This window comes from Octopus sinensis, linkage group LG4 (assembly GCF_006345805.1).
Source record: "Octopus sinensis linkage group LG4, ASM634580v1, whole genome shotgun sequence".
NCBI lineage: Eukaryota > Metazoa > Mollusca > Cephalopoda > Octopoda > Octopodidae > Octopus > Octopus sinensis.
This window is the reverse complement of record NC_043000.1, coordinates 157,296,566-157,318,794: the sequence shown is the minus strand read 5'-3', so window position 1 is coordinate 157,318,794 and position 22,229 is coordinate 157,296,566. Positions and strand designations below refer to the sequence as shown.

Below are 22,229 nucleotides of genomic sequence, written 5' to 3'. Positions count from 1 at the left end.
TTTCCTTCTCTCCACTTTGTGTCTCTTTTTGCTCCGCTGTGAATTCATACAGCGGACATTCCTTTTTTATGTGCCCTCTTGATCGGCACAGGTAGCAATTCGGTTTTCTGCCCTCCACTATTACACTAATTGTTTTCTCGTTTTCTATTTCTATTTGGAAGGGAAACCTTTCGATGTCTTCCATTGTGGCCATTAGCCACAACTCTACTCCGAATCCCTTCCAATTTACAACGTTCGTCTCCTTGATTGACCCTATTTCTACTTCCTCCTTTGCTGCCCCAATAATGGCTGTTACCAGCATTTCTGTTTTAATTTCTGGGGGCACCTTTGGGACTCTTACCCGTACCCCTCGTCTTCCTTTATACGTCGGCCACATAGTGAAATTTTCGGCTTTCAGGACAGTGGAAGCTAATGAGGCCGCCACTTCCTTTGTTGCGCATCTCACCTCCACCGTCCGATATTTCTTTCCTCTGTCTACAAAAGTCGCTTTTTTCATGATGTCCCCCAGACATTTCTCTATTTCTTCAATCGCCACTCTCACCAGTTTTCTCGTGTTCCTGTCTTGCGTTCTATACGTTATCGTCTTGTTATTTCTCTCCTCTATTGTTTCCACAGGCGGGACCAGCTTCACGCTGTCACCCTCCCTTTTGACGAACTTCTCGTATTCCTTCAATTGTTCTTTTCTAAAGAACACTTCTCTTATTCTAAGAGACTCGTCACTTTTTGTTGTGGCGACCCCCGCGTAAGTCTCCATGACTTGAGGGTCGACACACCTTCTATAAAAGGTTCACACACGCAGCGGCAGACGCCTCGCGCGATTCAATTTTTTGACAATTTTTTAACAGTTTTTTTTTCCAAATTTTTCACATACAAAATAACTAACCAACACACTCAATAAAGACTGGAATTGCTAGCTCTTTTTTTTTCTCTACATTGTATACTTTATAGACAATAGTCTTTTCTTTAATTTTTTATTATCCATCTGGACTATTCCATTTCTGCACGCTAATTATATTTTTAATTTATTCCCATTCATGTGAAACCACTTATTTAAGTTCAAATTATTGATGCAATTTTATACCAATTGCTATTTTTACTTTTGTATGTTACGATTATATTGTACTTTAGTTTGATTTTAATTATTACTTACTATATATAATTCAATTGTTATTATTATTTTTATTGTTAAAGTGAAAGCATCTGACATAAAATAGAGAAATATTTTTGTTTCACTTTTAACACGTAATACTGAAATAATGGAGAAGATATGCTATTGCTATGGGCTCGCTCTAGGCAAGAAGTTGAACATTTTGTTTTCCCATGAAACTACATGGACCCTAAGTAAGGCATGTGTAAAATTTGAATGAAATTGGTTGGGTAGTTCTCAAGTTTTAGGGAAACATACAGACAGACAGGCACACATTCTCAGTTTTATATATATAAAGATAAATATATATATATATATATATATGTGTGTGTGTGTGTGTATGCATGTATGTATGTATATATATATATGTATGAATGTATGTATGTATGTATGTATGTATGTATGTATGTATGTATGTATGTATGTATGATGTATGTATGTATACACACGGTTTTCTATTTGTTTTACAAGCTTCCTGATGTGAAATCGTGTGTTGAAAGAGAGACTTATATTTCGGGACGGTCATTTTTTCATTTTTTTTTTCGCCACGCACTATACACTCTATATATATATACACGCGCAATATATATACTCGTCCTTCACTTCAGCTTTAATATTGTTCTCATTTTAGTCTTTTATCTGAAATCTTTCGTCGCACATCCTGTGACCTCTTTAGCTGCTCTCCATCCGACTTGTCTACTCCGGGCTTGTTTAGTCCATTCTGTCTTAGAAAGACAGAAGGAGACATGTGGGATGAATAGTCGCTCAAGTGGTCACAGGAGTTGTTATCTCGGGACAAATACAGCAGTTATTAACCTAGCGTCAGAATCTATACATTGCATATGATACAGAGATGGCTATTTTAATTAAATACTGCTATCAGACTATCGAATGTTGTTATACACCTTTGGTCACATTGCGCTTTCAGCACTTTTTTGATTGCGTTCTTTATTTCCGTGTTAACATTAATCGTTTAACTAACACCATGGAAGCTTTCCGGATGTCCTTTTCCGATCCTTTTGTGTACGACTTGGCAACTGTACGGCTTCAATTGTTCTCTGTGGACCTTGTGATTACGTTAAAAATTCCGCTCTGCTCTCGTATTACATCATTTCGGATATGCCCTCGCAACGGTATTACTAACACACACACACATAAACATATATATGTACATACGTGAAAACAAAGAAGAAATCTATTGATTATCATCATCATCACCATCATCATTATCATCACCATCATCACCATTTTCTTCATCTGGTTTCTGCAGTTCAGAGAAAACTACATGGAAAGGTCAAGTTGACTCTGTTTCTTTTTATTTCTTTCACCCTTAACAAACTTGGTTAATATTCTTTTATTAGTTATTTTTTAATTCCTCTGAGTTTAACTATTTCTCTTTTATTGTTTTAGAAGAAAATATTTTTTACCGATCCTTTATCAATATTTTTCTTAATATTTTTTTTTATCATTCGTCCATATTTTTTCGTTTTTAGTTATTGATCATATACTTATCTGTATTTTTATTGTTTTTTTGCTGTAATTCTTTTGTTTTATTATCCTTCATTTTAATAACAGTACCCCGGCGGGGTGGAGGATGGGGCGGTGTTGGTTACGTTTCTGTATTTTACGTTTCATTCCCATTGTTCGGTTTGTATTTAAGGAATATCGAGGTTTCATTTACTTTCCCAACGCTACAAGTCGATACGTTCTTCGTTTCACTAGCTTCGAAATTCTTCGATTGATAAATAAATTCGATTTTGTCTGTTCTAGACGGGAACAGTATGTGAGTGTGAGTTTGTCTGTATGGAAGAATGAATATACGTGAGTGCGCGTATGTGGTTGTGTATATATGTGTGTGACTGTGTGCGTGTTTGTGTAAACGTGCGTGAATATATATATATCGAGGGACATAAATATAGATATTTATGCATATATATGTATTTATGTAGATATAAATATATATATATATATATACTTACACACACACATATATATATATTTACATATACATGTATATATATATATACATGTATATATATACATATATATAAATATGTATATATATATACATATACATATATATATAAATGTATATACATATATATACATATACATATATATACATATATACACACACATATATATATTTATATATACGTACGTATATATACATATATATATATACTTAAATATATACTTAAATCTATATATATACATATATATAAACATATATACACATATATACATATATATACATATATACATATATATACAAACATATATATACGCGTGTATATATATATATATAATATATATATATATATATACACAGATGTATACCTGCATATATATATATACATATATATATTTACATATATAAATACACACACACACACACACACACATATATATATATATATATATATATATATATATATATATATATATATATATATATATATGTACATATGTATGAATATATAAATCTATATATATATATATATATACATACACACACATACGTACGTATGTGTGTATCCATATATACATATCTGTACCCATATATTTGCATGTATTTGAATGGTTCACTTTGTACGTTTCTCTGAGTGTGTTTACGAATGTGCGGGTGCAGGTTTATAAGCGTGAGTGCTTGTATTTATTGCCTATGCCAGTAAACATGTATATGTGAATTCATGTGAAAATGTAAAGATATTCTGATGAAGATTTTCGAAATTTACATTATTGACCTCTCAGCAGACAAAGAATGTAAGACTTTGCATTTTTGCTACAGGGTGCCCCTCTATCTCTCTCTCTTTCGCTCTCTCTCTCTCTCTATCTCTCTCTCTCTCTCTCTCTCTCTCTCTCTCTCTCTCTCTCTCTCTCTCTCGCTCGCTCGCTCTCTCTCTCTCTATCTATCTATCTATCTATCTATCTATCTATCTATCTATCTATCTATCGGTCTATCTATCTATCTCGGTCTTTCACTCTCTTCCTGTTTCGCATTCAGACTTTCTACCTCACACCACTTCAATTTTGTTTTGTTCTTTAATTTGTCTCCCTTCCTCATCTACCTCTCTTCTTTCTCCTTCATCTTCCTCTGTTTTACCGGGGGATATAAACACACCAGCATCGGTTGTCAAGCGATGGCGGGAGTACAAACACACACACATAAATATGTACATATATATATGTGTGTGTGTTTGTGTGTACATGTGTGTATGTATGTGTGTGCTAAACAAAGTGATACAGCAAAGCCAATGCAGTGTGAGATGTCTAGGTCGTTAATAATGAGAAAGGTAGTCTTACAGCTGTTTCAGGGATATAAGAGATAACCCATCATCAGAGACGATATAAGGAAATAGTAGAAATTTAAATATATGGAAAGGGGTAGATATAGGAAGTATACAAGGAAGTATGAGAATAAAAATATCTGTCAGATGCTAAAGCTGCTGTTCCATTATCCAAGGAATGTGCTGTGTAGAATGGGTAAAGAGGCTTTTTGTCCATGGTATGTAAATTCCGATAGGAATCGATAATGAACAGCAACTTTAACATCTAACATATATTTTTATTTTCAAAGCTGCTGGATGGGCCCGTATGATAGAGACCCAACATGGCAATGATGGCACAATAAGGTCTATGACGAACCATCAAAGGAACTTGGTAAACAAACTCGAGAAGATGTGTAAGGTTTTTCAGGAGAGGCGGCAGTCCGGAATATAGGAGGGACCTCACGGACCATCTACCCGGTGTGACGCGTCTCTCGGGGCTGGAAGTGGAATGCTGCGAAGGGCCGATCACAGATGCTGGAGTGGAGGAGGTTTTGATGGACTGCGGCTGGGACAAGTCGCCGAGACTAGATGGTCTCCCCTACGATCTTTATAACAGTATGCTAGACTGGTTTGGGCACCTACTGGCATGGTTTTCACCAACTGGCAGCAGAATGGGTTTATTCCCGGGTCTGTGAGCCGGGGGTGGTGATGCTGCTTAGAAAGGACCCAAACAAGGGGGATACTATAAATAATTTCTGACCCATCAAAAATCCAAAATCATACCGGAGTCGATGCAGGAGGAAGTGAACATAACATTCACTGTTAGTTTTCAGTTCCCGAATTATGAAGCCGGATAATATATCTCAGTGGCTTATGTAGATAAAGGTCAGGGTTCAACCGACACATACTTCGTATTCTTAAGTCTTCTTGAAGCCACTTGCCTAAGCACCTGAGTGCTGAGCAATTGGTCTTGTTGATTGTTAACAAGACGAAAGACTCTGGGCCAATCTCCCACACTTGACTCCTGGCGATTGTGTGATCTGTTTGCAATATAATATCACAGCAAATTTAAATGCATCGTTATCAAATATACTTGTTGTATATGCTTTCATATACACATGTTTTGAAAGCAACACTGTATTAGTACTTTTGCTGGTGTACATGTGTGTATGTGTTTGAGCGTTTAGTGCATGCATGCTATTTATATGTGTGGGCGTGTTTTGTAAATAAAGTATAGTAGGAGAATTAGCGATTACGATGATGCTATAATCTAAATTCAGTGGCAGTAATTATATTGCCGATGTATAAGTGTGGTATTTTAATAAATGTCGACACACATGGGGACATGAGGAAATTGGTTTCTTATTTCTGTCCAGTGTTCTAAAATCATGTTGTGCAAAAGAAAATTTTCGTGAATGCATATGTGAGAGAGGTGTCACATAGCAAAGTCTAAAAGTCGCCATGAAATGTTATAGCTTTCAAGTACCAATGGTGTATATATCTAAAAACATAGTTACGTTGATTGCATTTTTTATGTGAATTTGTTGTTTGTTAAACTGATACCATCAGTATCAATGAAATTACATTTTACTGTGCCCAAGTAAACAAGGAACATTTCAAAACATTCGTCATTGATCAGACACAAATTTAGTGAGAAGCAGCTGCATATTTCAATCTTGTTGCAGTGTTGTGCAAACTCTCTCTCTTTACTCTTTGCTCTTTTACTTGTTTCAGTCATTTGACTGCGGCCATGCTGGAGCACCGCCTTTAGTCGAGCAAATCGACCCCCAGGACTTATTCTTTGTAAGCCTAGTACTTTTCTATCTGTCTCTTTTGCCGAACCGCTAAGTGACGGGGACGTAAACACACCAGCATCGGTTGTCAAGCAATGCTAGGTGGGCAAACACACACACACAAACACACACACATACACATATATATACATATATACGACAGGCTTCTTTCAGTTTCCGTCTACCAAATCCACTCACAAGGCATTGGTCGGCCCGGGGCTATAGCAGAAGACACTTGCCCATGTGGTTGGTTAGCAAGCTACTTACCACACAGCCACTCCTGTATATCATTTTCTTATTAATTGATAACGGCATTTTAACAACGTTGTTATTGTTGTCCAATAAAGAGATGCAACTGCACAAGTTGGTGGTTAGAGATTTTCTAATGAGGTACTAACATTAATTGAATGTGGTAGATTAAATCACAACACTTGTGTTTTCTTGTTATAGTCTGTGTGCATTTAAAATACTTATTTTTGTCTGTAACAAACTGCTTGCGAGTATGTTATTACATATGTTCAACACCCAATTAAATGCAGCTTCCTCGTAAGAGATGGCAAAGATTATCATGCTTGAAATACTGGGTAGGTTTCCAAGATTACTTGGCGGGTATTCGAACTGCAATACACACACACATACACACACACACACACACACACACACACACTCATACATGTATATGACATGTTATATAATATTTATGTTATATATTATATCATGTTTTATATTATTGTTATACATTTTATCGTTGCTTTGTTTTATAAAAACTCTTCCAAGTTTCACTCACAGAATAATAGCAAGCTGCACATCTTACTTTGAATATTATTTATGTTTAGCAATGATATAGTTTATGTGAAGGAGGCCCAGGAGGCAAAGGCGGTGAGCTGGCAGAATCGTTAGCACGCCGGGCAAAAATGTTTAGCGGCATTTCTTCCGTCTTTACGTTCTGAGTGGAAGCATGCATGAATGTCTTTGAATGTCTTTGAAAAACGGTCAAACTAAAGCATTCTGTCTAATTCTCTGTAATTTTCTAAACTTTGTGTTACTTTGTAACACAATAAATTTGAGCGAAATAGTTTACTATTAGACGTGGGGTTGCACCATGGTTACCCCCATAGTTGTTAATTTCGCTAACGTTTTCATGACAAAATTCGAAACACAGTTAAAAGACATTCAAATAGCTGCACGATCATGAACCGCTCTGTTACGGTTCATTAATAACGTCTTTTTTGCTTGGAAAGGATCACCAAACAGTTTACTTAACTTCTTGAATTTATGTGACTGTTTCACAGAAAACTATAGCTTTAAGTTCACTATAAAATTAACGTCTAATTTTTCAAAAACTTGCGTGGAACTTTTGGTAAAAAAAATTAACTTTTGAGGCCGAATAGTTACAGAGTTATTTTGTAAACCCATGTCATGCTACATTTAAATCCACCGCCACTCTAATCATCCACATCATGCAATCAAGTGAAATCCGAAATCCCAGTCTTTGAGGATAAAACGGATTTGTACTGACATAAGGGATTAGTGGAAACATGCAAATGTTTTGGTCTGTCATTATGTCAAGCGCAAATGACATTCCTAAAATTAGCCAGGAAAGTCAAACTTTCGAGCCAAATTTTCGCAACCAAATTAAAATTTGTGATCGAATTTCTTTAGCAATTAACTGACACCGAAATTTCGCTGGCATTTCAAGTGTTTCATGAAAGTTACCCGTATATTTCAGAAGTATTCTCGTTTTCAACAAATATTGCTACATCCGCCGTGTTCGAGATCGAAAAATGTGCCAATCTTGCCGACAGTCAAGGGTAAGAAAACTTCTGAGGCAAGATTCTCGTATTAGAGGTTTGAGTCAGAGGTTTTTGGGGCAAATCTTCTTGCGATCTAATGAGATAATTCTCAGTCTCTGGGAAGAACAGGGCAAAAGCCTTAAAGGTAATATCAGAGACAGCGGAGAGATATTTCGGTTGGATCTGGGAAAAGACTAACAAAAACGACCTCCATACCGTTTGAAGGTTATATTTTTGTTTTAATGCCAAAGAAAGCAACTCTGGGTAAGCCATTGTAATAACGTTGACGTTTCACGCTACCGTGACGACGTTATTAAGTTTGAAAATTACGGAGAAAATTTACAACCATATGAAATCCCCAGGCGGTTTAAAAGCACTACTCTCCGATATCCAAGGGGCTAAAAAGTGTCACCAGGATTCATGATCTGGATGCAACCCGTCCTTCTTAGGATATAAGAGGTTAAGGGCCAAAACAATTGCCTGAGGGCTGTTTTTATCTCTGAAGACTTTCTGCTGTTCAGCCCTTTTGAGAGTTTCCTACCACTAAGAAAGCTATTAACCACTACCTCTGACCCCAATAAAACTATCTTGGACTTACTGAACGCTGCACCTCGAAAAACATCCACAAGATAGGTGAGCCCTGCTCATTGTGTAACAATATGGGTCAAGTCCAGTATAACAGAAATGTTGATTTATACAGTAGGTGAGACGTGTAAGGATTCCCTATTGGCGTTCGCAGCGAAATGCAGTAAACACAACTTCATTTATGTTAGTTGCACAACATAACAATTAAATAAAATGTTCAGGCGCAGGAGTAGCTGTGTGGTAAGTAGCTTCTTACCAACGACATGGTTTCGGGTTCAGTCCTACTGCGTGGTACCTTGGGCAAGTGTGTTCTACTATAGCCTCAGGCCGACCAATGCCTTGTGAGTGGATTTGGTACAAGGAAACTGAAAGAAGCCCGTCGTATATATATACTTGTGTCTGTGTTTGTCCTCCAACATCACTTGACAACCGATACTGGTGTATTTATGTTCCTGTGACTTAGCGGTTCGGCAAATAGAATAAGTACTAGGTTTACAAACAATAAGTCTTGGGGTCGATTTGTTCGACTAAAGGCGGTGCTCCAGCATGGCCGCAGTCAAATGACTGAAACGAATGAAAATTAAAATTAAAATGGGTATAGGTAGGACGTCAGCACAATAACAATAGTTCGACGGAGCTTGCCGAACGTTTCACATCAAACGGCTATAATTTTGAGGAACTGTATATTCTCAGAAAATATTCTAACTCTACTACACTTTCAGTCCTCAAAACACGAAGATAAATATACTGCGTCTGTGAATAACGTGACGCTCTGAAAGAACGAACAAAATGTCTGGCGAATTGCATCACATTTACACAAAACTTTTCCACTAAGTGTTCTCTGTACTGTTTTCTTTTTCTTTCTTTCTTTCTTTTTTCCATTTTCTTTGTTACCAACAAGAAAAAGTGAAAACTCATGACGCCATTTTGTCTGAAAAAGGAACGCAGGATATTTCCGTTTATATTTCAAAATTCGGTATTTCTGTGTTCTTTTCATTTTACATTTTGAACCTGAGCAACAGAGGCACTGTTGAAATATCAATGCCTTTTTATTTCAAATCGTATCACGCCCTTCTTATTGTCTAGAATCGTTAACACACCGGACAAAATGCTTAGCAGCATTTCGTCCGTCTTTACGGTCTGCTTTACGTTCTGAGTTCAAATTCCACCCACGTCGACTTTACCTTTCATCCTTTCGGGGTCGATAAAACAAGTACCAGTTGAGTACTGGGGTCGAGGTAATCGACTATCCCCCTCCCCAAATTCCAGGCCATGTTCCTATAGTAGAAAGGATTATTATTATTATTTGTAATAGTAGTAGTAGTAGTAGTAGTAGTAGTAGTAGTAGTAGTAGTTGTTGTAGTTGTAGTAGTAGTAGTATCATCATCATCATCATCATCATTATTATTATTATTTACTTTTAATCTGCATGTTTTTTGCAATCACTTGCCGAGACACACCCAGCGTCCTAGGGTGAGTGAAGGATAAGATGTTACAGAATGATTGAAAGTTTGAGGAGGGAAAGTGGCAGGGTCGGTAGCGAAATGTAATACAACACACATTTAAATTCGTAGAATTTTTCTAAAGATGTGGGTAGTACTTGTGAGCACAATCTTTTGGATTTCTCTGAGACATGGTTCTCCTGGGATATTATCTAGATGTTTTTGACATCTCTTTCTTATTATACCTTGAGAACCCACAATAACCAGAACAGTTCTCGCTTTAACATGCCACATCTTTTGCGCTTCAATTTCTAGGACCTTATATTTACTTAATTTGCAAAATGCCTTTTCAGATATATTTTTATCAGTGGGAACATTTACATCTATTAGTCTACGATACTCGACACATCCACTCTCTGCCCTTGTGGCAAAATTTGATTATTATCATTATTATTATTTTATTATTATTATTATTATTATTGTTATTATTATTATTATTATTATTATTATTATTATTATTATATTATTATTATTATACTGATTAACACTGATTAGTTCTGATATAAATAGATTGGAAATTTCTTATCTATATTAAATGCTATGATGGAAAATTAACTAATTTAAGAGGGTAATTTTAAAATTTAAACAGTGTAATTAGATTTTTCCTGAATTTATCTACTTGTTATCCGTTATTGTTTTTTAGAGATAGATGCACTGCTACCCCTGTAAAGATAGCCTTGTTGTACATGTCTGAACCTGACATAAATCAAATTGAGAACATAAACCTATTAAATTTGAAATTAATGTTGCATCGTTTGCACGCAAGCAAACATTGAACGTTTTTTTAAAGATTAGATTTTGTAGTATAAAGAACTATTTGTATGTCACTACTTCTAACGTAAAACGGCTATTTAGCAAATTTTAAAGATTTTACGAGTAAAAGTTGATATACAAGGGTAGCAGAGTTAATATATAATTGTACTTGCAGACGATCGGGGTGGGAATCGTCTACATCAATATCTCACCAGCATAGGAGAGTCAGAAAATATGAGCACTTCGCCTACACCCTTGATAGACAGACAGACAGACAGAATATCCATTCAGAATATATGTAATCTGTGACTTCATCAGTTCATCAACATGCTAACCGATACATATATACTTTATAAATAATTCGGAACCCATCACTTTAGGGTACTCTTCACTTTCAAATGGTTTTATTAACCTCTCCATGAATAAAAACTCTGATGCACTATGTATTACTAACGTAAGAATCTGAAGTGTTGTATGGTTCACGAGCAATTCCTCACCTCACAGTGCCGAGTTCAAATCCTTTCATGACGGGGGATAGTTTAGAGAGGGTGAGCTTTATTTAGATGCTGATTTGTTCAAGCCATTCTACATGAGAGTAAAGTGTTCAAATGATACTCATATAACTTGAAGTTTAATAGAAATAACTCTTTCTGTTTCCTTCTCTCCTCCTCTATTCCACTTACTTTTTCTCACACACTTCTCTCTCAAAGGAGTGAGCCGGCAGAAACGTTAGCGCGCCGGGCGAAATGCTTAGCAGTATTTCGTCTGCCGCTACGTTCTGAGTTCAAATTCCGCCAAGGTCGACTTTACCTTTCATCCTTTAGTGGTCAATTAAATAAGTACTAGTTACACACTGGGGTCGATATAATCGACTTAATCCGTTTGTCTGCCCTTGTTTGTCCTCTCAGTGTTTAGCCCCTTGTGGGTAGTAAAGAAATAGGTATTTCATCTACCGCTACGTTCTGAGTTCAAATTCTGCCGAGGTCGACTTTACCTTTCATCCTTTAGTGGTCGATAAATTAAGTACCTTGTGCTTGGAGTAGTAAATAATATATATCTATCTCTTCCTATCTCACCTTCTCCTCTCTCTCTCTTTCTCTCTCTCTCTCTTACTATATATGTATATATATTCTTCTCTCTCTCACTCTCTCTCTCTCTCTCTCTCTCTCTCTCTCTCTCTCTCTCTCTCTCTCTCTCTCACACACACACACACACACAAACATAAATTGCACAGACACTGAACTTAACTACTTACATTTTGCCTCATGTCTTACAGATTTCATCGAAGTATATTGCATAAGTTCGAATTTAGTACAGATTCATATGTACGCTTTATGTGTGTTCAGATTCAGTAACGTCTCTGGTTTATATATGCGTGTATTGCGCACGTGTGAGTGTATAATAAACATACATGTGTACATGTATACATACATGTACACTGTGTTTGTGTTTGTGTGTTTGTTTGTTTGCGCACGTGCGTGCGTGTATGTATAGAAGTATATATAGCCGTCATACCTAATACATCATCGCTAGGCAAGTTGTACTCTTCGTCCTGAGATTCCATTCTTAAAGGACGTACTGTGTTAAAAACACAATAAAGGTCGCAAAGAGATGAAAGATCGCCCCAGCATCAGCTAGCGTCTTTATGTGTGGGTGTGTGTGTGTGTGTGTGTGTGTGTGTGTGTGTGTGTGTGTGTGTGTGTGTGCGTGCGTGTGTGTGTGTGTGTATTGCTTTCATTGACTTGTTCTAGCAGCCACAAGTTCTCACTGGCTGCTGCTGGGTAATTTTTTCGTCTCCTTCCGAAATGTATTATTTCACAATACAGCACGTCCCTAAGAGATGTTATCTCAGTATCGAATATCTCAGTAGCTAGCCTATCAACGGTGTATATATACATAAAATAAGATGCATAGAAGGATACTGCTTTAACCGCGTATCCAAGATATGCATGTAGCCATATATATAAAACCAAAAGGCACAAGAACAAACATCACTAAAAATGACTAAGACTGTTAGAAATAAAATTTCAATCAACTTTTAGCCGCTAGTAGACCATTTTCTGTTACGAAAGCAATTATCTATCAACTGACAAGGGAGACAAACTCCCTAAGCAAATGAGGGCGCCATATCACGGTGATATCGAATCAAATTGATCCTCATCAGTGGATAGATAAGTGCTTTTGTAACTGAAAATGGTCTGTTCGTGCCTAAGAGTTGTTTTAACTCTTATTTTTAACAATGTTGTTTCTTACTTGCACCCTTAGTCACTTTTAGTGACGTTTGTATATACACACACACACACACACACACACACACACATACACACACACACGTATACATATATATACATACATACATATATATGTATATATATATATATATATATATATATGCATGTGTATCTACGAAATATGCATGTGTTGAAATGAATAACAACAAAAAAACAATAAAGATGCAAGCATAACCATATGGTTTAGAAATTGAATTTGGAATGTGAGTAAAACTGAATCCCTGGAAAGTGTATGGAAGCGTTTCGGAGACACACATCTGTGGAATTCTCAACTATTTATCGTAAATTCAGTGAACAGATGGTACAGTTGATCAAACAACTCAAACACAACGTCGAAACTGACGGAGATCCATTCCTTTATTGCTGAATAATATGACTTAATACACAGTAAGTGCTCTTTTACTAAATTATAAATAATATACAATTATTTCTATTTCTTTATTTCCTTCACAGACCTGATGATAGTTTCAGCTAGTATCATTGTACTAGCCGTTGGCAGTACTGGTCGAATATTCGCAACTTCCTCATTGCGTGGTCTACGATTCTTTCAGATCTTAAGAATGGTACGCATGGATCGTAGAGGAGGGACATGGAAACTTCTCGGATCCGTCGTATGGGCACACCGTCAAGTAAGTTATATATTTATATACATATACATATATACATATGTACATTTTTGTGTTGGAATCCCTGTGATCGCTAGTTTATACATGATGTCTAATGTCCAGTGGAGCAGGCTGTGTATGTTATCTAATGAATACACACATATGCACACACACAGATGTATGTATGTCATTATTCAGTTTATTTCAAGGTTTGTAGCTAATAGAAAAACTTAGATCCATGGCTCCTTCACTGGAATTTCAACATCAACAACAGGGTATTTTTGTATGTATGCATACATGCAGATTCGTGTTTTGTTTTATGTATGTCTTCTCGTGTATATACTTGCATATCTAGACATGCTTGTATGTATGTATGTATGTATGTATGTATGTATGTATGTATGTATGTATGTATGTATGTATGTATGTATGCATGCATGTACGTATGTATAAAATCCTGTTGCATAGGATTCATAAAGAATCAAGGTACATCAACATGGCTAGCCAAAACCACGCAGAGCAGACAGTTAAGTAAGCCATTATCAGCGCAAAAAGCAGCGATGAAATCAAGACATTGTTGTTGAATAATCTGCAATTTTAATTGTATATAAGTTATATTCAGCAAATGGTAAGACGTCTGGTGTAGCGCGAAATAACAATAAACGAACAAATGGATTTTAAATGTTGCAACAATTGTTTCGCGGAGAATCTCTACTTTAATGCAAGCACAATACTATTTTTTAACTACGCAATACATTATGCACAGCCCACGCTCATCAGGCAATATTTAAAAAAAATAATGAAACAATGACTTGTTGAGTATTCGATTCTCAGACAAGTCTAGTCACAACCAAAGGTACCAAATTATGAAAGTTATAAAGCGTGTGTATCAGGAAACTGACAATTAAAAATAGTATTGAACAGGAAGGAGAGAGATTATAATGTACTACCATTGACCTTAAGATAAAAGAATTTCAGAGTTTCATTTATATTCAATCGGCGCCGAGAATCAAATTGTCTCTTTTAGACATTTTCGGAGCAAACGTTAATAATCTATCCTAATACCGTTTATCTTTCTATTTTATTTTCTACTTGTATGTATATATATATATACACTTACTTATTTATAGGTTTGTGCATCTGTGTGTATGTTTGCGTGTATACACATCGGCTCACATATATACACATATATACATTATATGCATATATATACACGCATATTTGAATCGTAAATTTTGCACTAGTGATTTAATGTAAGAAAAAAAGGAAATAATAAGTGGAAAGAGTATATAAAGGAAAGATAGAGTTGAAGTAGATATAAACAGAGTAAATACATTGTAGAGAAAGGGATAAGGGGCAGAAATGGAAAAGGAGATAAAGAAGTTTTTAGAAAGAAGGACAGATATAGAAAACAATATAAGGATAAATGTAAACACTCGTCGTCCTAAACTAATAATTTAAACAAGTAAAGAAAAAGCAATAAAATAAGGGAATAGGAAAATATGAGCAACCCAAATACTGAAATTCGTATATTTGATATATAATATCTACTGTTCGATGAATGATTTAATAGAAGAATAAACTACTACAAAGAGGTCTATACTAAGTGATTAACTGGGAATGATGTAGTTATTATGAAGATATCCCAATACTCACATCAAAGTTAAAATTATAAGATGAAACTATATCTTCCGTTATCATATATGAGCTATTAGATTATTCACTGTTGCAATATTAGTAATATTCGGTCACACTAACCTATTAGATGTTAGACAAGAAGCCTGTTATTAAAGATAAATATTTATGGTGTATGATTTTAGATGTGAGTACACTAGCCAAAGTGATCTACAGAACAGGTTTAAAACACAGAATAGGTGTTCCGTATGGAATACGGGAATTAAATCCAAGTTCGTTTGATTTATTAATAACTTCAATTGAAGTTACATAGATACACACAAGAATATATATATATACTCGTGTGTGTGTGTCTATATATATAAATATATACACACATACAGCCAATATGTGTGTATATATATATGTGTGTGTGTGTGACTGCAAGGGAGGTGAGTATATGCATGCGCGTATGCGTGTATATGCTTCTATATGGCAGTTTTGTGTCTTTACATCCGTAACATGAAATCGCATTAGTGTCTATGTTGTTGGACACAGCGATCTTCAGCAGTATGTCAAAGTTATTGCAAGAGTAAAATACCGAATGGTGACTTGAAACTATAGTATGGAAGTAACTAGAAGGTACTGTTATATATGGAGGAGGTGAGTATGTTGACTGAGAGGACGTTCGTTTTCGAGGCGTTGATTTTCAGTTCAACTCTTGCGGCGGCGGCAAGGTTTATCCCATCAAGAGCGCGTTGGATGTCGCTATAGGAGTCCCCTATGACGGCAACGTCATTGGCATGCTCAACGTCAATGACCGGGAAACCACATCTTACCCTGGCCTCGAGGGACCCATCTAGTCCTTGGTTGAGTATCCATTCGATGACGAAATTCAAAAAGAGTGGACGATAGAACACAACCTTGGCGAACAACCGTTTGAACGGCAAAGGAATCAGACTCCTCCCCATAGCACCGTACTCTGGTTCCCATATGGGTATGTTATGCACGGATAAGGTTGAGATGCTTGGTTGGAAAACCGTCTCGCCTCATGACCTCTCATAAGCTTGTACGGTCTGCTGAATCAAAGGCTGCTGCAATCAAAGCAGATGTGGAGATCGTTTCCGGCTCTCCAGGCTTTGGAGTTTGTCGCTGGAACCGGGAATGGCTTCAACACGCTGCAGAATCGCCCGCCGACAGACATGCATGGACCGTTTTGACTCGAGACGTGGTAAACTCAATAGGAGTGGTCTTAACCCTTCCCAGGTGAATGGCATTACAAGAATGTCATATATACAATGCTCTGCGAGACCACGAGCTAGTACTGGGTGTTTTTGAAAAATCTCTCTCAAAAACTATTGCTTACAATACATTATAGATAGATAGATCGATAGAGAGAGAGAGATTTGAAGAAGTAAATAAGTAAATGTGTATTAAATTATATATATATATATATATTGTGTGTGTGTGTGTGTGTGTGTGTGTGTAGTGAATCCAAACAAAATAGAACAAACAAAAAAATGATAACGCTAGGACGTGGTACAAGTAGGGAATTATCGGACGCTCAGGAAAAGAAGGAAAGATGATTTAACATTTCGAGCGAAGCTCTTCTTCAGAAATAGAGAAAAGTCCAAGGAAGGGAAGACCGAGGAATAAAATTGTCAACAATGCACACGTGGTCACATTTTAAAATCATTTATATATATATATATATATATATATATATATATATATATATATATATATATATATATATATATATATCTTTATGATTCCTTGTCGTGAAATCAAATTTAACACGTATCTTCTAAACGTTCTTCTGAGGCTAAGTCAGTTGGACAAAGCATTTCAGAAAGATGAACGTTTAAATGGAGGTAAAAATCACCTCGCGGGCTTCCGCACACTTTCTGTCATTCCAAATTAACGATTAAGGTTTGAGAGAATCCGAGTTAAGAGAGAAAAACACTTATTCAAGGTTTCACGCATTGTGATCTAATCAAAGGTCTCATGATTGTGAAGCAAACATCTTAACCATCTGGCCTTTCCTGCATTCAAGTGGCTGATTTACAGGTTGTTTCGAACGGACATTCTGCACTGTGAAGTCATCGACATAGCGTTTAAATTGGGAAGCTTCCAGTTTCTTATATTTCCTATTTCATCCGATAAAGGGCTGTAGAGAACATGGGTTGTAAATATGTGTATTATTATTTATTATGAACTAGTGTCAGAGAAAAATTACTTGCTGTCTGCTCTAGGAAAATATGTCTGAAATCCGAAAATTCAGATGCGTTCATGTGATGTGCGAAAACAAATTCATAAAGCTGTCTGTGAAGCATCAGAATATTCCATGATTGGTAAATGTCAGGATTCAATCCTATTAGTAAGCCAATTACGACAGAATTTGTACACAAGAAAATAGAATTCTAACGCGTATTGGAATCCTGATATAGAAACTCATAGTTAGCATTAGAGTGTTGCATTGGGTGATTTACAGTATTCTTTCCCGATATTCTTCGTTCTGATTTCGAATGCCACTGAGAACTCTTTTCTTGAGTTTCCCAGATCGATTTTCTACTTAGAATTTTTCATCGGGCATTCGTTCGTCGCCCTTTTCAAGCATAGCCAGGCTCATGGGCCCGGTTTCCCGGTTTCTGTGGCGTATGTGTTCCCCCCACCCCACCCCACCCAGCTGGACGGGACGCCAGTCCTTCGCAGCGTTACTCAAGAAACAGGTAGAGAGCGTGGGAGAAAGTTGTGACGAAAGAGTACAACAGGGATCATTACCACCCCCTGACGGAGCCTCGTGGAGCTTTTAGGTATTTTCGCTCAATAAACACACACAACGCCCGATTTTTTAATCGAAACCGCGATCCTCCGACAGCGAGTCCGCTGCCCTAACCACTGGACCATTGCGCCTTTCATCGGCATTATTCTAAGGTAATTCTTTTTTATTTTATGGCTTGCGATCAAATTTAGGAAAAAGATTCATTGAGAAATGTTAATATTGTTTCAAGACAAACACACGAACATCAAATCATACAGATATACAAATCATAGCTTCATTTTTTTTTTACAATGTAACACCTCTACAATCCGACAACATTTTAATAAATTATAAGACACACCTAAAGGAAAGACCACGTGTTTGTTTGTATGCATGTATGTATGTACGTACGTATATATACGTATGTATGCATGAATGGATGGATGGGTGGATAGATGGATGGATGGATGGATGGATGGATGGATGGATGGAGGGATGGATGGATCTATGTATGTATAAGCGCAACAGCGTTGAACGGTTAAGAAGTTCAATTCACAATTACGAAATCCCGAGTTGGATCTTACGATGTGACATCTCGAGCAAGTAGCTTTTATCATAGCCTCAGGTCAATACATGTTTTGTTAGGTAAATTAGACAGACAGAAACTATGCGGAATACATTCGAATGGGCAATACATTTAATTCAAAGTTCCCGCTTTATCACATACTGTGTCCCGCTAATTCTATCTGGAGATTACATCAGGAATATCTGTTACTGCGGAATACGCTGCCACCTGCACATTAATTCAATGTGCAAGTAGTTCTCTTGATTGAATAGCTGCATACTCATCGTCGATCCCCATAGAGAACCATTTAATTCTTTTCTTATACTTATGTGTACGTATATATGTTATATGTGTGTTTGTGTGCGTATGAGAGTGTATTTAAATATAACCGTGTTCTCAAATTCATAGCAGCTATTAACTTCTAGAATTGCAGTATCTTATAGTTTCCTCTTCTGCTGCAACTACAGCAATTTCTGTCCTAGCTAACTACATACCATTTCCACTAAGTATCAACTGAATACACCGTCCCTCCTCCTTCCGTCATCCCCCACTGTGTCTCATCTGTTAGACTCACAAATGCTTTGCTTCATTCCTTCTCCCAAGAAATGTGACAATCTGGAATGCCTTATCCGTCTACACATTTCCTGCAAACCTTTCTCTGCAAATGTACAATTCAAACATCAAAGATATTAATCTCACTATACCGGAAAGAATATTTAGAATTTAAAAAAACTAAAGAGCAAAAATTTTACATATACTTCACAATTTAATTGCACTCTACAGCTCTTTCGATGGCATAAAACATCATTATCTCTATAATCTCAATTCAAAATGCATAAGTAATTATAAACTTTAGGAGAGGTGCATTACTCATATCGACGAGAGAAGAAAAAGCTATGGGAGGTGTGCAAAGATTATGGACTCTGCGCCTCGTCTGTTGACTACTATGTGGAAAACAAAAACCTAACGGGCCCCAGTAGATTATTCGCACCCCAATTCCCAGTGGAGTGCAAAGTAAAATAGAACATGACGAGGGATAATCTGAAGTGAGAATATTAATGAAGCAAATTATTTCGAATTAGATTTTTTTAAAGTTAGAGCTAATTCAGATTCTGTTTCTCATGTTGATGTATATATATATATTATGTTGATGTATCATTTATAACATTGCTAGCATAAATATGAGGTGAGATAAAGTGTGGTGTGGTGTGATAGGATGCGTGCGTGTTTGTTTGTCATAGTATGTGTGCGCGTGTGTTGGTGAATATATATGTACCATATCTCTAATTTTTTATATTTTCAAAAGCGTGTACTAAAACGTATCTACAAGTACATATCGAAAATTTTGCTCCTATGCGTAAATTTATAAATAGACAGACAGAAAGTCAAAGAGGTAGATAGGTGGATGGGTGGGTAGGTAGGTAGGTAGGTAGGTAGGTAGGCAGTGATGTTTGTTTGAATGTGTAACAATATCAGTTCTATACATAACCATTTTTAACATTATACGTGTGTTGTATGTAATCCTGAGAGATAACAGGATTAAGGTATAAATATGGATTCATATCCTAGATTAACATATATGTGTGTAAAAATACATTCATATATCGATATACATGTATGTATATACATACATCGATATACGTTCATGTATGTATGTGTGTGTGTCTGTGTGTTTGTCTGTGAATGTTTTTAATACAGGGGAGATTATGAAGAAAATTTATATATGGACGCATTTCCAGCCGCATTTAGTGAGACACTCTATGAAATTAAGTCTGTGAGCGGCTTGAAATGAGGATCGAATCGTGCGCTTTCATTGTTGTTTAACATATTATAAAGATTCACTCTTCTCTTTTTTCCCCAAACTTCTGATGATATTATCCATAAAAATGTTTTGAGCAAGTATGTTTCTGTGTCTAACCATGAACTCACATAATTGTACAAATTTGACGGTCGCATGATGATAACTAAAATACAAATATTAAAATGCATACAGTTCTATATTTAAGAGATGAGGAATTATGTACATTATTTACATTTGAGGGATATTTGTCCTCATATTGTTTGTTGTTAACACAATGTTTAGGCTGATATACCCTCCAACCTTCATCAGGTGTCTTGGGGAAATTTCGAACCAGGGTTCTCATTCCTAAGGTATTTTTCTTCGGGTTAGTAGCCCGCGCTCTTAACCACTACGCCATATGCCCGTGGACAATTACGGAGTGAATTTTAAGGCTTACAAATCTGATATTTTTCGGTCCTTCCTTAATACCAGTTCCCATATGCTGTTCCTATCTGTACTTGGTCTGCTTAGGAGGTTGTTGTGTCCAAGCATATGTGCTGCTTCTTTTAGTTTTCGTATTTTCCAGTGGTGTTCTCTGTCTATTATTTTAACTTCATCCTACAGCGGGAGGTGGTCTCCATTTTTCCATACATCATCAGCTATACCCGATTTATCAATATCTCCTCGTGTCACAGCTTTGCGATGTTCGTCTACCCTTATTTTGAGGGGTCGAAATGTTTCGCCTTTATATAACCTGTTAGATCATGTGAACTCAATAAATCCATCCATACAGTTGACAATGGAAAAAGAAAAAAAGACAATCAGCTGGAATTCCTGGACTTATTAATAACACACACCAAGTATGGATTCAGGACATCCGTATACCGCAAGCCGACCTCCACTGGACGACACCTCAACTTCAATTCCCACCATCCATACAGTGTAAAGTGATCCTTGTTCTTGATCAAGATCTGTAACAATTTCCTCTCTGTTTTCAGAATTGGGTCTTTCTTTTCTTTGCTGTAGTTACCATCACTTATAAGACTTGCCAGTTTTTCCGAGTTGTCAGACTTGTTCATCACCATTGCAGCTTTTCCTTGTCTGCTGGAAGTATTATGATGGAATTGTCACTCTGTAGTCTTTTGATAGTGAACGTTTCTTCCTTAGCGATGTTTGGTTTGGAAAGTTTCGCTTTTTCTAGTACATGTCGCACTTTCTACCTTGGGTCATCTCCCTGAGCTTTGGTTTCTTTATAGCTAGCTCTTCAATAGGGGCTATTATGTCCAAGTATTGAATACGCTTGATGGTTGTCGCAAAATTGAGACCTTTGTTCAGTACTGCTTCTAGAAAGCTCTGAAGAAGCAATACTGAACAAAGGTCTCAACTTTGCGACAACCATCAAGTGTATTCCATATTGGATAGGTAGATGGATAGATAGATGATTCTATATATGTGAGTACTATAAATTATAAATACACATACCCATGCATATATGCCTATCTTTAGGAGTTGTATAAGCGTTTTCATTTGCAGATTTCAAGCCGGTCGCTAACGAAGTAGGCAAAGCTTTTCCTGTTTAAGTCAAGACATCTTTTGGAGTTTGTGTTTATCTGAATTGGTTAATGAATACATATATGTGTGTGCATATGTGTATGCGGATAAACTTGCACTTGTGTAGTGGATGCATGTGTCACTTTAGTCCACGAATGCGAGCAAGTCATTACTACGTATTTGTGTACGTGTGTATTTCATGCGTATTTTATTG

General features: G+C 36.4%; 1 protein-coding gene across 1 annotated transcript in view; it reads left to right on the top strand.

The window, feature by feature from the left end:
- The window catches only part of LOC118763192 (potassium voltage-gated channel subfamily KQT member 2-like), a 557,870-nt gene extending 540,096 nt beyond the window's left edge, over positions 1-17,774 (top strand). The window contains exons 4-5 of the mRNA XM_036502656.1: positions 13,590-13,765; positions 17,640-17,774. Coding sequence (XP_036358549.1) covers positions 13,590-13,765; positions 17,640-17,774 — 311 coding nt within the window. The remainder of the gene's footprint in view (positions 1-13,589; positions 13,766-17,639) is intronic.
- The last annotated feature ends 4,455 nt before the right edge of the window (positions 17,775-22,229 follow it).